Source organism: Lathamus discolor, chromosome 4, assembly GCF_037157495.1.
Source record: "Lathamus discolor isolate bLatDis1 chromosome 4, bLatDis1.hap1, whole genome shotgun sequence".
NCBI lineage: Eukaryota > Metazoa > Chordata > Aves > Psittaciformes > Psittacidae > Lathamus > Lathamus discolor.
The window spans coordinates 127030155-127045401 of NC_088887.1; the positions used below are offsets into that span (position 1 = coordinate 127030155).

The following is a 15247-nucleotide window of genomic DNA, read 5'->3' on the forward strand; positions in this document are numbered from 1 at the left end:
ATAGCCCTTGCTTGGAAAACGCGCATGTGAGGGGATACACAAATCCATGCCTAGGCAGTTTTCCACAGAGTGCTGAAGTATTCTTTAAATGGTGGTTTATTGCTATATATAGAATCATAGAACCACAGACTGGTTTGGGTGTAAGGGGCCTTAGAGCTTATCCAGTCCCAACCCCTGCCATGGGCAGGGACCCCTTCCACTGGAGCAGCTTGCTCCAAGCCCCTGTGTCCAACCTGGCCTTGAGCACTGCCAAGGATGGGGCAGCCACAGCTTCTCTGGGCACCCTGTGCCAGCGCCTCAGCACCCTCGCAGGGAAGAACTACACGAAGGGCATCAGCACAGGTACAACCTATATTTTGCATCATGCTTTTAGTTGTTCTGAATTGACCATGGAATAACAGCTGGTCAGGGACCTGGTAATTCTACATCCAAGTTTGAGTGGCAGCTTTTGCTAGAACCTTGTTATTTATTCAGTCAGAGAGCTTTCTGATCATGTGGCATGTGAAAGCACTTCTTATGTGGGTATGGCAATTCTCACTTCAGTTAGAACATGTTTCCGTGAACCTGGGAGTGGGCAACATACCATTTGGTGAAAGAAAAGGCAGGGTATATTTAGGGTAAAAAGCTGCACCAAAAAAGGAGAAATAAATGCTAGAAATGCTGTCTTTAACCTTATCTTAACACAAGTGAAGGCCAGAGAAGAGTAGTGGAGAGAGAAACAACAGACTTGAGGATGCTTTAATGCATCATTTGAGCTTCTGCTGCCGTTCATTCTGGTAAGTCAGAAAAGTACATTGACATTTAATTTTAGTTACTACCTGTGGTTAATGGCCATTATGATCAGGAACATGGAAATGGCCAACAGCATCCTGGCTTGTGCAGCAGGGCCAGGGCAGGGATTGTGCCCCTGCACTGGGCACTGTTGAGGCCGCCCCTCGAATCCTGTGTTCAGCTCTGGGCCCCTCACTACAAGAGAGACATTGAGGGGCTGGAGCGGGGCCAGAGAAGGGAATGGAGCTGGTGCAGGGCCTGGACCCCAAGTGTGATGGGGAAGGGCTGAGGGACCTGGGGGGTTCAGATGGAGAAGAGAAGGCTCAGGGGGGACCTGATGGCTCCCTACAAGTGCCTGGCAGGAGGATGGAGCCAGGAGGGGCTGGGCTCTGCTCCCAAGGAGCAAGGGATGGGACAAGAGGAACCGGCCTCAAGTTGCCCCAGGGCAGGTTTAGATGGAGCTGAGGAACAATTCCTGCCCCAGAGGGTGCTCAGGCATTGGAACAGGCTGCCCAGGGCAGGGCTGCAGGCACCGGCCCTGGAGGTATTTAACACATGAATAGATGTGGCACTTAGGGACGTGGGTTAGTGGTGGCCTTGGTAGTGCTGGGTTAATGGCTGGACTTAATGGTCTTAGAGGTCTTTTCCAACCTAAATGATTCTATGATTCTAAATTGAAAAGCTCTCAAGCTTCCCTGGTTCAAGGCATAAAGTGGCCTGTAGGAACCTCCAAAGGCATCCTTTTCTGTAACAGCATCGCTAATATTCTGAGTTGCTCTTTATTGATTATTCTTAAGAGCTGAACCTCCGGAAAGTCAGTTTAACAACAGCATTTTGGGGTGGTTTCTTTAAAAGGAAGTGGTGACCTGAAGTGCAGTGATGGATTCTCAGTTCTACAAATGAAGCAAGCAGATGTAAATAAGCCTGTTTTGCCTATTCTCTGTTAAAACCAGGCCGAGTTCCTCTCCTTCCACTGAGACTTCTGGCATAGGGTTATGCATTTTTAAAGCAGTTTTGCAATGCATTAGTGCATGTGGATCAAATGAATGTCTGGGCATTTAAATAGGGTAAGGATCAGCACATTACAGTGTCCTCTTCTGAGCCATGACACTTTGCCTTGATTACTCAGTCCTCCTAAATGGCTCTTTAGCCAAAATACAATCAGAAACCCTAGGTCATAGAATCATAGAGTGGTTTGGTTTGGAAAGGACCTTAAGATCATCCAGTTCCATTACCCCCTGCTATAAGCAGGGACACCTCAGCCTCGACCATGTCGCCCAAGATGGGCATCTGGATGCTGTGTGGAGGAAAATATGGGGTTTCTACCTCCTCTTGGTAGCTCATTCTTGCTTTTAAACCCATTTACACTCTGTGTCTGACCAGGGTTGCATTGGTTTTGCAGTTAGGAGTTGTCGTGTCCCCTTTGCGACCCTGGAGCCCTCTAGTGGCGATTAATTTTAGTTTAATTAAGTGAATTTAAATTGATATTGCAATAGTCCCAATGGAAAAGTACTGGTTGAAGTGAGAAGGTTGGAGTCTCTACACTGTGATGCTGGTAGGAAGCATAACAGCTCCATCACCATCAGATCCTGCTTTTCAGGTTGTAAATGGATGCTTGGTGTGTATCAAACCTCTGACACCATCTTGTTCTCTTGTCTAGTGACAGAAACGTGCTGGAAGAAGAACTACAGAAGCTGATTGAAGCTTTGATTGAGAATTTCCTTGAACCTGATAAGAATGGACTGATCTGGCGCTCGGCTTAGATCTGCTGGCCCTGGTGTTCAGAGCAGTGACCCTCTGCCCTGTGTCACAAAGGAACCAAGAACACAACTCAGTTTGTGTGTGTGTGTGTGTGTGTGTGTGTGTTAAACAGCTATGGTTTTATTCTATAAAGGAGCATTCTTTTGTCAGGCTTTTCACCAAAAGAAAATTGGAAAAGCAAATTGGGATAAGGAGAGGAGGTGACAGGAAAGGATGGAATGTCTTACTACAGTTCTCTATCCTTTTGACCAAAAGACTTGGTTAACCTGCACCAATGCAAATGAACTGCCCTCATAGGTTTAAGACAGATCTTAACCACTAGATCATGTCTTCAACTCATTTCAGGTACCAAATAGCTTTTGTGTGAAAAGGCTTTATAATCAGAGAGTCACTTAAAGGAAGCAATTGCTCCAGCCTGACAAAGAAGCCTGTTTCTTCCTAGCTGTTGTGTGTGAGTGTAGGTATCATGACAGCTCTTCATTTCCCAACAAGTGGAAGTAGAGTCCAGTGCTTTGCATTCCTTGTTTAGGCAAGTTGTTCAGTATGACCTTTTTCAGCTCCTGAAGTAACTTTCTGTTGTTCAAGGTGCTCTTGGTGCGCTGTAACTTTCCTGTGTGTATCTTATTTACTCAACGGTGTAACAGTAGTGGCACCACACAGAGCTCCGCTTGCAGCCTGGGTTTGGATTACACAGTGCTTCCAGAGGGATAGAGACTTACTCATTCCCTGGTTAAATTGCCCATTTAAACGACTTTGCAACTGCTTTCTTTTAGCCCATGGCCCTGAAGGGAGAAAGAGACCTTAAACCTTTTAGTAAAGGTGTCAGAAATCCAGTAACTTTGACTGAAAATTCCAGTTGGTGACTTTTTGGGGGGTTTATGGCTTGAATTCCCATTGTCTGTGTATTACAAAAGGAGTGGACATGCAGGTGAGACCCAGACACCATCATATTTTCTTTTCTAGTTACTAAGCCATTACTTTTTGTGGTACCTTGTAAGCTAATTTCTGTTACAACAGCAGTTGCAAGTATGATTTTTTTCCTCTTTCAAGGCATATTTCTAACAACTTCCCATCTGTTTCCTGCATTTGCTTGAGTAAAATGGTACAGCTCATCCCTTTTTCCCCCCAGGAAATAGGCCAGTACGGAAGTTCTCATGGATATATCTAGGATTTCAGAAAGCAAACGCCACGTTTTGGCACAGAAAAGCCATGAAAGGTACTTTAACTGAAGCAGTGCTTCAAGGAAAACTGGGTGTTGATTAACTGAGAGTAGTATTTGTTAATGTGTCCTAAATGGCTATAGAAGGCTCCAGAATAAAGTCAGTATGTTCTGGATATCTCCCTGCTATCACTTCACAGTAAAAGAAATAGATAACCTCAACTCTTAAGGGCTCTGTTGAAGGTTATGTGAGAAGAACCTAAGGTGCACTTAATTTAAAGCTCTTGTCTTGCCACTATTGTTAAATCCCTCCGTTTGTCCTCTCTCTTATTATACCCTTACAGCTGGATGCCGCAGGATTGGGCAGTGGGTTTGTGTGTGTCACATTTACACAGCTCCAAAGAGCACCAGAGGTTCATGTTGGGTATTTCATGCTGACAGCAGCTTTGCACTATAACCGTGGAGAAGTATTTTTGCTGTATATGAATGTACATGTGCTGCAGGAGGTCTGTGTTGCACAAAGTCGTGTCGGCCACTGGTATTTATTTATTACTTTCAGAGGAAATGCTTCCAGATTGTTCTGCAATGGGGTGAAATGTATCTAATGCCAAAAAACTTGGTTGGTTTTCTTTGACTGTATATTTGACTGATGGGGGGGGGGAATGGGGTGAAAGCATTTACACTTAGGGTATCCTCATGTTGTTGTACAGTGCTTGGTAGGTGTCAGGAGGTGTGAAGGTACTTCTGACTGCTGCTGCTTTGGCTTCAGCTTTCACAAAGAGGTGCAGATCTGGATCCCAGCTGCATGAAGTTGAAGGAGGACTCATCATTCCTTCAGTGGCAGCAGAGTAAAGGCTTGGGTGGATTTGGTTCATTCTTCAATAGCCTTTTAGTAACAGAGAACAAATGGCTTGGAACCTAAGTTTGAACAAAGGTAAACACTTCAAAAAGCATAGTGTGTGTGTGGTAAGGCCAGCTCTGTGTGTATTGTAGCAGTTAGCATTAGGAGTTATGTCTTGAGTTACGTTGATGCTTCTGCAAAGAGCAGGAACCTGCATCTTCCCCCAGGGATCTGCTTTCTATCAGTAGACAAGTGTTATAAATGCAGTATGGAAGCAAATTGTGCTTATGTTTTCCAGTCAGCATTCTTAGAAGTTGGTAACTGTTCATAGTTTAAATATCTTTAATAATAAAGGCAAATACAGGGAGTTTAGTACCTGGAATTCTTCTCGTCCATAGATTCGAGCAGTGAGTTAGAGATGTAGTAGTGCTTCGGGAATGACAGCAACAGGCACAACGTGTTGAATGTATTTAAGGGTATAATAGCTATTGCTGGTTTTAAGCTGCTGCTACCATTGTTTTCCTACTGTATTTGAACTGTTTGATATATTTATACTGTTCCGTTTGTGGAACTCCTCCTTTATCTCCTGCCTCTGATCTCGCTTCCCTGCTATTATGTGAAGTTGTGTAGTTATCTTACTTCTGACTTTGTTCTGCATCGTGTTGGAGTTTGTTGGGCTTGTGCACAACCGTCTTTCAGTTGTCAGCTCTTCTTTACTACTTTCCAGATAAGAACAAAGGCTTTCCCGACTTGAGTAGGAAGCAGATAGCAGATCAAAGTACACTGTGGATGATGCTTATTAGGAGCTTCCAGTTAAAATATGCCTCTTCAGAGGTTGGTCTGCAGCCGGTCACTGGCTTTAACTGTTCTTGTACAGCAATGCCTTGGGTTTAGCATTTGTTGAAGTTAGGAGGGCTCAGGTTTGCCCTTCCCCTTCTTGATGTGACGGGTTTAATCTCTGTCTCACTCAGATACATGATGAAGTTGGTTCCCTGGCTCTAAGACAGGACATCTGTAAGCACAGGGCTGCCAGGCAGGGTTGGACCTCTACAATACAGAGCTTTTAGCTGAGAGTTTTATTCTGGTTGTGATACAGTGTCCAGTGTGTGGCTTAAATACCTTCAGGTGCTATTCATGGGTCTCTTCCTGCACCTCTAGAGGATGCTTCCTGCCACAGCACGAGTGAATCTCGACTCCTGCATGGAAGAGGAGGAGGAGGGTGCGTGTTTAACACAGGGTGAGTTTGACTGGAAGCTTCAGGCACAGCTTGAGCTGTAGCCGAAAGTCTTGTAGCCCCTGCTTTGTGTCCTGGTGCCCATCCAAATGGTGGGTCAGTCTTGCATCACTTGCCCTTCACTTCCCTTGCACCCAGCAGGATGCACTTACAAGGAGACAGGTTCCCTTGGGCTGGGGTTTTGCCTGAGGAGGTCTCCTCGTTTCCTTAACAATAAATACCCACCTCTTCCTTCTGAGGAGGGGAAATACTTGTTTCTGTCATCCACAAAGTAAACTGAGAACTAGAATTCAATGTGTTTCAGATGTTGAGGTGAGTTACAGCACCCAGTATCACTGCCTGGCCTCCTTTACCTGCCTTGGGTGGTGCTTGGTGATCTTGCGCTGCTCCCGTATCTCCTGTTGGAGGATGCCCGTGTGGTGAGATCCCTGGTGTTATCCATGGTGTAGGAGTACTCGGGAAGCACTTTGTGTCCCTGCTCTGTGTGGCTCCCAAAGCATTGGGGATTTCACCTCCTGTTTTATTAAAGGGAGTATTGAGGGAGAAGCGGAATGATGGTTTCTATCATACGGGACATGGTGGAACATGCGGTCTGCTTTGGAAAGCACTTGGATGTTCTCTTTAATCTGAATACCAATATTGTCATCACTTCATTTTGTCCTCCCCCCTTTTTGCCCTCTTCCCCAAGTAAGAGTTGGGGCTGTTTGCATGGTGATGCCTTGTTGGTTAAAGACCCAGGACATTCCCCATCCTCCCCTTTGCTCCTGAGTAGCTTTGTACAGAGGTGATTGAAGTATCTGAAGTTGCATCGTTCTCCTTGTCTCGACTCCTGGGCAGTTCTGGATCTGTGCTCTTGTTTACCCAGTGCCTGTTCTGTAAACCCAGGAATACTCCAACTACAGAGTGGGAATTTGCACTTTTCCTGAACCGTTTCTGTGTGTTGCTCTGTGGATTCAGCTCAATGAAGTGTTACAAGTAATAAAATCTTCTCTTCGTAGTAGCAATCCTGCATGTTTCTTCTGTCTCCTTCAGTCAGATGCTGGCAGCCCAAAAGCTGAGCTGATGGGGAACTGTTCCTGCCTTGGGTTAGGAGGAACACTGACAGTGATGCGCCACGACCAGCAGCATTCCCTGAAGGAGCTTCCCTGAAGTCCTGATGATGCTGGGTGAGATCTCTCCTCTCACACCAGGATGCTGTGTCCAACAGCATCCAACCCAGAGGCAGTACCCACCCAAAGGGCAGGCTTCAGCTCCAGGGAGTCCCACCAAGGGAGTCCCAGCATCCTCTTGCTGGTCCCTCTGCCCCAGAAGATCTCTTTCTGCTGGAGCCTTCACGGCCTTCTCACACTCAATGTTAAAGGGAAACTGAGGCATGGAGCAAGGAAGGGAAACACCACCCCCAAGCCCAGTGGTAAGGCCAAATCCAGCCCCTGTCTCCTGAGCAGCAACTCCTGGGCTGCTTGTGGTCCCCAGCTCCTCTCTCCTCCCAAGGCTGAGCTGTCAGATGGCTGCAGGTGGTGCACGGAAGCCCCCTCTGAGGCTGCTGCTGTGGGCATCTCAAAGGGGAGGGCTGGAAGCTGCTCTGGAAGCCTGTCCCTCTGGGGTGGTGGAAAGCAGCATCTCCATGGGTTTGGGGTCCCATAGGTCCATCCTGCCCACACAGAACAGCATCTCCTTGGGTTGAGGACACAAGGGCCCATCCTACCCATGCAGAGCAGCATCTCCATGGGCTTGGGGTCTCATGGGTGTATCCTGCCCTTGCAGAGCAGCATCTCCATGGGCTTAGGGAACACAGGGGCCCATCCTGCCCATGCAGAGCAGCATCTTCATGGGTTTTGGAGGTTCAGGGGTCCATCCTGCCCACACAGAGCAGCATTTCCTTGGGTTGAGGACACAAGGGCCCATCCTACCCATGCAGAGCAGCATCTTCATGGGCTTGGAGTCTCATGGGTGTATCCTGCCCTTGCAGAGCAGCATCTCCATGGGCTTAGGGAACACAGGGGCCCATTCTGCCCATGCAGAGCAGCATCTTCATGGGTTTTGGAGGTTCAGGGGTCCATCCTGCCCACACAGAGCAGCATCCTCATGGACTGAGGACACGGGGGACCATTCTGCACATGCAGAGCAGCATCTCCATAGGTTTGGGGAACACAAGGGCCCATCCTGTCCATGCAAAAGCAGCATCCCCATGGGTTTGGGGTGCAGGTTCTTTACTTGCCCATTCTAGAGATTATTTTTGGCTCCTCTTTTAGAAGAACATGGAAAATTCCCCCAAAAGCTACCACAGAAAAGTCCTTCTCAAGGGCATCCGTTGAAGCAGGAAGGTCTGGGTAAGGGGTGAATGAACGGAGCTGTGAGCAGCTCTAATGTCTCACTATTGACCATAGGACCAGTCCTACCAGTATAAAACCACAGGAGGGGGAAGGACCTGTAGGGAAGGGGCTGGTTTTGTCTCCATCGGGCTGAGGCTGTGTCCTCTGAGGCTGAGGAGCTTCACCAATTAGGAATGATGCTGATGATCATCTAAAAATAGGGATCTGTAAATGTCAGTGCGAGTGCTTAGGAACGTGCTGGGAGGACGGAGCAGCTCAGCGGGTGCCCGTGCATCCTTATGCAGGGTGAGGGACCAGCACTGCTCTGTCCTGGGATGATCCTGCTCATCCCGGCTCTCTAAAAGATGCCCTAAAACTGGCTGATAGGGATCATCATGGGCAGCTATGGCCAGAAGCTGTTTTATCCCTATGGGGTATAAGATCCCAACTCTGCTTTGGATGGGAGATGGGGTGAGGAGAGATGGGCTTTGGGACACCAGTCCCTCAACAGAAGGTATTTCTCAGTAGCATTTGATAGAGGAAAACTTGAGTGAGTGTCCAGAATAAGGACCATGGATGAGTTGGGTGATGTGTGGCCAAAACCACCCCAGGGATGCTCTAATCCCAAAAGCTGGACCTCAGTGGCACAGGGACACCAACATGTTATCCCCATGTTACCCATCACTTCCACCCCCTGCAAGCTTCTCCCTCATCCCATAATCCCACCTATCCCACTGTGCCAAAACCATGTTTGAAACAGCTGGGAGAGCAGGTTTATTGTGAGAAATAATCCTGATTAGGGGGAAGATCCTTCCCCATCTGCCCAGTGGTGCTGTGCCAGCTCCCGAGGGATGAGGTGGCCCCGTGCTGCGGACCTGTGTGGCAGGGAGGGCATGAGGATGGGGGGGGGGGGGTCAGCCCCTTTGGGGTGTGGGGAGCAACCTCCCATCCAGCCCTGCTTGAGCATCGCAGCCTCGTGCTGCCTGGCCTGCCCCTGCCCATCTCTGATCCATGGGGAGATCTCTGCTCTGGAGCCAGGCTGAGAGAGCTGGGCTGGGGCAGCCTGGGCAAGAGAAGGCTCCTGAAGGGGAGACCTGAGAGCAGCTCCAGTGCCTAAAGGGGCTGCAGGGAACCTGGAGAGGGGCTTGGGACAAGGGCCTGTAGGGCCAGGCCAAGGGGAATGGCTTGAACCTGCCCGAGGGGAGACTGAGCTGAGCTCTTAGGCAGAAGCTCTTCCCTGGGAGGGTGCTGAGGCGCTGGCACAGGGTGCCCAGAGAAGCTGTCCCTTCTCCCTTGGGACAGGTCCCCAGCTCCCTGATGCTGCACCTCCAGCATTATCCCAGCCTGGCCAACGGAAGCACTCCGGGTGCATAGAAGGGACCCTGTTTAATCCCAATCTCCTTGGCAGGCTGCAGGGGCCACCTTTGAGCTGCGGGAAGGACAAACAGAGCAGGAGCCGTCACAGCCTTGGAGCCCCGAGTTCTAAGTGAACCTCGTGAGGTTTGAACCCCATTTCTGTGTGTTTTGTGCCCAAACCCTTCCCTGACAGCAGGAGCTGGTTCAGTTTGTGCCTCACTTTCCCCACTGCTTGAGGGTAACAGTTCCCACCTCCTCATCCTAAAGGAATAAATGAAAAGCACAGAAGTTTTCGATCCTCTGCTTAATCCCTGTTCACAGAGGATGAGGATGAAGGAACCTGGTGTGAAGCTTCCCGGGATGAGCCTGTTGTTAACACTGTGCATGCTTGGAAGGGGGAGACTGATTTCCTTCCCTGCCCAAACTCCAGGGCACCGCAGCCCCACATCAGCAGGGACCAGGATGATGCTCAGCCCAGGTATCTCCACTTGGTAAATCAAGCAGCAATCACCACATGGGGAGGTTTGGCCTCTTCTGCACTGAGACCATGCTCAACATCCAGGCACCACGGAGCGACTTCCACTAAACCTGAGCAAAAACACACCTGAGGTACCCTGGTCCAGCAATACAAGCACCTAAATCCCACAGGGATGCGTGCAGGGGGAGGACGGATAGAAGGAAGGATGGGTGGATGGATGGATGGATGCAGGCAGGGTTGCGTGGTCCAACTCCAGCCGCACCCACATCCACCCCCTTGTCTAAATCTCACTGCTTGGCTCCTGCATGGATTTTCTTTGGAAAAGAAAGAAAGAAAACCAGATCTGAAAGACCACGGGCTGCAAAGCATCAGTGGCTTATAAGTATCTCAGAGGCAGGGCTTTTGAATAGAGAGTTTTGGGGGTTTTCCCTCTTTTTTGGAGACTGGCCACTGCAGAGGGCTCTGAGCATCCTTCGCTTGATTCGTATCCCAGATGCTGTTTCTATCCTGCATTGCATTCGGGATGATTTTCCTCTCGGGCAACAGCTCACTGGGAGGTTCATATCCCTCTTTCAGAGCCCTTTTTGGGAAGGGACCACATGGAAACATGAGAGCAGCTGCCTGTGGGGACCCAACAGCACCTTTTGAGTCTGTTTTGCTAACCCAGACGTTCCCTATTCCTGATCTGTCATCCGTGGGGTAAGTGCTGTATGGAATAGCATTAACATCAGCAAGCCACAAGAATTAAGCTCCCGTAGCTGGTTGCCCACCCAGCCACCACATCTCACCACTCTCATGTCACCTTCACAGGGTTGCCAGGGCTTTGCCTCCCCAGAGAGGGCTGGTGCATGAACCTCAATGTACCCAGTGAGGATGGGGAGCATGATGCTCCCAGCATCCCACTGCGGAAAGGAGGAATATCCTTATCCCTGGACACCAAAACCCACCACAACCTTCCCTTCAACCCCAGGGAAAGCCGGAGCAAGCAGCTGCCCACACCAGCCACCCCCATTCCCAAAGGGATTTGGGGTCTGGATGTGTTTGGCCACTTTCCTACCTGCCTGGAGGCGATTTCCTTCCCATTATCTATCCCCAGGCACCGGATGCTCTGATTCCTGGTCCAACAACCACCCATCTGCCTGCAAAAATAACCCATGGACGTGTTTAAGGTCAGGTTGGACAGGGCTTGGAGCGAGCTGCTCCAGTGGAAGGGGTCCCTGCCCGTGGCAGGGGTTGGAGCTGGACGAGCTTTAAGCTGCTTTCCAATCCAAACCATTCCAGGATTCCATGATTCTATGAAACCCTTCCAGCTGCTTCCCCTCCTCACTGCAAGATGTTAAAGCTCAAGGCTTTCCCATCATCATCCCCTTGAATTGATGCTGCTCCGGTTGAGTCGCAGCCCGGGGCAGCCCTCAATGCCCAGCAGTGTTCGCTCCCGGCATGGTGTGCTCTGCCAGATGTGGCTGCCAGATGTGCAAACTCATCCCATCGCCTTGTCTCTTGCTCTGGGGCTTCATTCTGGCTGCGTGGGGATGGGAAGAGGAAAGAGGAGGTGGGAAAGTGGATGGCGGTGAGGGGCAGGCTGAGATTCCTTCCCCGCAAACCTGCCCCATAACTCATTGCATGGGGTGGTGAGGTGGGGACGGAGCCCACCAGTGCATAGGATAGGGGGAAAACCTCAGGAAATGGGAGTCTCTGCTGGAGCAGCTCATCTCTGATGAGCTGAGCCATGGGGGTCTCTGAGGCTTCCCCATGAATCGGGCCTGAGCTCCGGTGGGGAAGCAGCTCCCTGCTCAGCAGGACCAGCCCAGAGCATCCAGGACGCTCAGTTTGACTCCTGGTGCCATGCCCCTGCCTGAATACAGCCCAAACGCATGGCTCTGCAGCAGCTCCCTTTTCCCAGTTTGCCCACCTCGATACTGGGACAAAACGCAAAAGGGGAAAAGCAAAGGGATAACATGGAAAGGACCCCGCGCCAGGTCACGTCCTTCCCAGAGCCTAGGGATGGGAATCACTGTGCTTTCCCCCGGCAGAGCTTTCCACCCGGCAGCTGAATACACACACACGGAGGCTCAGGGACCATAAATCCCACAAACCCCTCACTTACAAGCCCAACGCACCGGATTCCTGCTTGCTCCTTGCACCAGGGATCCCAAAACACCGAGCAAACACGGGGACTGGTCCAGCACGGATGTAAGGATGCAGCCTCCATCCTCACCCCTGCCCAGCTTCCTGTATCATCCTCCCGGCACGGAGAAAGGCAAACACGGATGCATCCGAATGCAACACTTCAGTTTTAACCCCCCAGATTCAGCATTTTAAGGTGCCACGTTGCAAAAGCTACGGATTCATTTTGGGAATGCTGCAGGTCGCAGCCCCGCGCTGCCTCTCGCAGCATCTCTCATCACTCCGTTATCGCATGGATCAGGCACCAAACCACCCAGGAGATAAAAGCTCCTTTAGGAAACCATTACCTGGATAATTTTCCTAAGCTCCAGCCCCGCTACCAGGGAAGGATCAGGACTGGCAGAGCCCGAGCTCTGTGCGCAAACCTCTCCACATCCCTGCCCACCAAACCAACCCAGGAAAAGGAGTTTCCAAGCAGCCGCAAAACTACGGAGGAGCCCACAGGCACCTTCCTCCAGCATCAGCATCACCTCAGCCGAGGGGATATCGGGAATCATCGCAAGGAGCCCTATACAAAATAGACCACGGAGTGGATGCAGCTTTAGATATATTTGCTCTAGGATATACAACAGCTTCTAAAGCAACCACAGGCGGGTGAAGGAGGTCGAGAGCTTCGGGCTCGCTTGGTTTGAGTTACAAAGTGCTGACACTGGTCTAGGATACATCTTAGAGTCAGAGAAGGGCTGTCCCCGCCTGCGCTGGGGAACATGCACGCAGCCGGAGGGGTTTCCTCCCCAGCTGCATCGTTCTGTGCCTGGGAAGAGCTGGGAATGTCATTGACCGAAATGAAAGGGATCAACGGGCTTGGGAAAGGACGTGGGTCCCCAGGGGGAGCGGCCGGATGCAGCGTTTTCCTCTGTCTGAAGCAAAATAAAAGGGGGAAAGCATCAGGAAATTCAGTTTTGCATCTCTCAAATAGAAATCTAATAGGAAAGAGAGCTGTACATGGTCAGAGTCAAGTCCAGGCTCCAGGAACATCCAGGAGGACAGTTTCAGGTATGGCCCGGGATGCGCCAAGCAAACACTCACTGTGGATCCCGCAGTCCGATGGAGAAACCATGAGAAGCTGCTCCTAATCCTCCCCGGGAGCATCAGGGCTGCGTGTGCTGGTATCCCGCGGCGGGGATCAGGATGTGCTTCCCCCTGCCCACGGGCACTGGGATGGGGTGAATGGATCCAGTTCTGCTGCTGGAATCAGTGCGATAGGGTCGACTGGGGCACGGGCAGGGAGAGCTGGTCCAGAGCCCTCCAGGGAGGGTGCCCCCCACTCTGATGCACCCCAGCACCCATCCCCGAGGCCGGCTCATCCTCAGACACTAGTTTTCAGTGGTGCCATGGCAAGGCGATGGGGATGGGGATGGAGAAGGGAATGGGGTGGGGGTGGGCATGAGGCTGGGGATGGGAAGGATGGGGATGGGCATGAGGTTGGGGATGGGAAGGATGGGGATGAGGATGAGGATGGGAATGGGGAAGGGGATGAGGAGGGCGATGAGGATGGGGATGGGGATAGGGATGGGGATGGGGATAGGGATGGGGATGGGGATAGGGATAGGGATGGGGATGAGGTGAGGAGGATGCCAGGAGCAGAGGTGTCGAGGTGCAGCATGGTGGTCGGATGCCGGAGCAGGGACGGTGGGATACTGAGGATGCCATCAGAGGCCGGGGGTACCAACGGCGCTGGCACAGCGTGGATCAGCGTCCTGCTCGTAGCGGTAGTGGTATCCCTCCATCTGGTCACGACAAGCCTCGCGGAGGTTATGGAGCCAGCGCTTGATGCCACGGCGGTTCAGGTAGAGCACCATGAGGAACACGATGCCGATGAGGGCCAGGACGATGCCGAAGAAGACGTAAGAGGCCGTTTCCAGCCTCCCGGGCTCACCACCCTCAGCATCCACACACACGAGCCCCTCGGGCCGCAGGCGCAGCAGGACGGCCCCGCGCAGCGCCGGTGGCGCGGCACAACGCAGGCTGCGGGCATCGGGGACGCGGGCGACGGCTGCGGAGCGCAGCCAGGTCAGGAACGGGCGCAGGGCACAGTCGCAGCTCAACGGGTTGGCTCCCAACGTGAGCCTCAAGCCCCTCAAGGCCGGAGCATCCAGGCTCCGCAGCTCGGCGGCCACCAGCCGCTGCAGGGAGTTGTTGCGCAGGTCCAGCTCCTCCAAGCCGGCCGGTAAGAGGGAGGCCGGCAGCGCCCGCAGCGCGTTGCCCGCCAGCTCCAGGCGCCGCAGGCTGAGGTTGCGCATGGCCAGGGCGAGCTGGTCCTCCAACGGGGCGGCCAAGAGCGCTTGGTTGAGCTGCAGCGTGCGCAGCAGGGGCACGCCGGCGAAGGCACCGGCGGCCACCGAGAGCAGCGGGTTGTGGCTCAGGTCGAGGGTGCGCAGCGCGGGCAGCCCTTGCAGGGCCATGTCCTCGATGGTGTGGATGTTGTCGTGGCGCAGGCGGAGCAGGCGGAGGTCTGGCAGCGGGCGGGCGGCGAAGGCAGCGCGGGGCAGGACGCTCAGGTTGCTGCCGGCGATGCTGAGGTTGTGCACGGTGACCGGCAGCTCCTTCGGCGGCTCCTCCAGCCTCTCGTAGCGGCACTGGACCTGCTCCGGGGTGGCCACGCAGTAACAGGCGGACGGGCAGCCCCCGGGGGCGGCGGCGGGGGGCACGGCCAGCGGCAGGAGAGCGAACCCCAGCCAGGGCAGCCAGCGCCCGCTGCCCGCTGCCCGCTCCTGCCTGCGGGCCATGCTCGCTGCCCGGGCATGCAGGGGAAGGGGGGGGCCGGGGGGTGTCGTGGGGGGGGGGGTGGAGGGGGTGATGGAGGCGGGGGGGGGGGGGCCGGACCTGCCTCCCTGCACCCCCTCCGGGCTGAGCTGCCTCCGGCGCCGCGCACGCACCCGGCGGCTCTGCCGGCACCAGCGGACGCGCCGCTGCCCAAATCGGGCTGGGGGGGGGGGGGGGTTGTGGGGGGGGGGGGGGAAGGGGAGGAGGAGGAGGATGGGGAGGAGGAGGAGGAGGAAGGGGCTGGGTTGGGCTGCCTGGCGCTGCGGGCTGGGCGGGGGAGAGCCGCGGGCGGCTGCCGTCGGGGGGGCGCGGCTCGGTTCGGCTTGGCACGGCTCGGCGCGGCTCCGCTTAGCTCAGCTCGGCTTGGCACGGCTTGACTCGG

At 53.0% G+C, this 15247-nt stretch overlaps 2 protein-coding genes and 1 long non-coding RNA gene across 5 annotated transcripts in view; 2 read left to right on the plus strand and 1 right to left on the minus strand.

Annotated features, from left to right (window-relative positions):
• PGM2L1 (phosphoglucomutase 2 like 1) overlaps nt 1–6770 on the plus strand; it is a 44225-nt gene extending 37455 nt beyond the window's left edge. For 2 of the 3 annotated variants that reach the window (XM_065678957.1, XM_065678958.1), the window contains one exon: nt 2432–6770. In XM_065678957.1, coding sequence (XP_065535029.1) covers nt 2432–2534 — 103 coding nt within the window. In that variant the 3' untranslated portion in view covers nt 2535–6770. Of the gene's footprint in view, nt 1–687; nt 777–2431 lie in introns of all 3 variants that reach the window. The other variant, XM_065678959.1, reaches the window with a different exon arrangement.
• Nucleotides 6771–6810: 40 nt separating this feature from the next.
• LOC136014140 (uncharacterized) lies at nt 6811–12985 on the plus strand. The gene is made up of 3 exons (XR_010612516.1): nt 6811–7177; nt 9487–10611; nt 10723–12985. It is a non-coding gene; the product is annotated as an uncharacterized LOC136014140 (long non-coding RNA).
• On the minus strand, nt 12630–14938 carry TPBGL (trophoblast glycoprotein like). The gene is made up of 2 exons (XM_065678960.1): nt 13129–14938; nt 12630–12959 (listed from the first exon to the last, which is right to left on the minus strand). The coding sequence occupies exon 1, from the start codon at nt 14826–14828 to the stop codon at nt 13752–13754; it is 1077 nt and encodes a 358-aa protein (XP_065535032.1). The 5' UTR covers nt 14829–14938; the 3' UTR covers nt 12630–12959; nt 13129–13751.
• Between the last annotated feature and the right edge of the window lie 309 nt (nt 14939–15247).

Coding starts and splice junctions, on each gene's coding strand:
- TPBGL (XM_065678960.1), bottom strand. CDS start 14,828: ATGGCCCGCAGGCAGGAGCGGGCAGCGGGCAGCGGGCGCTGGCTGCCC.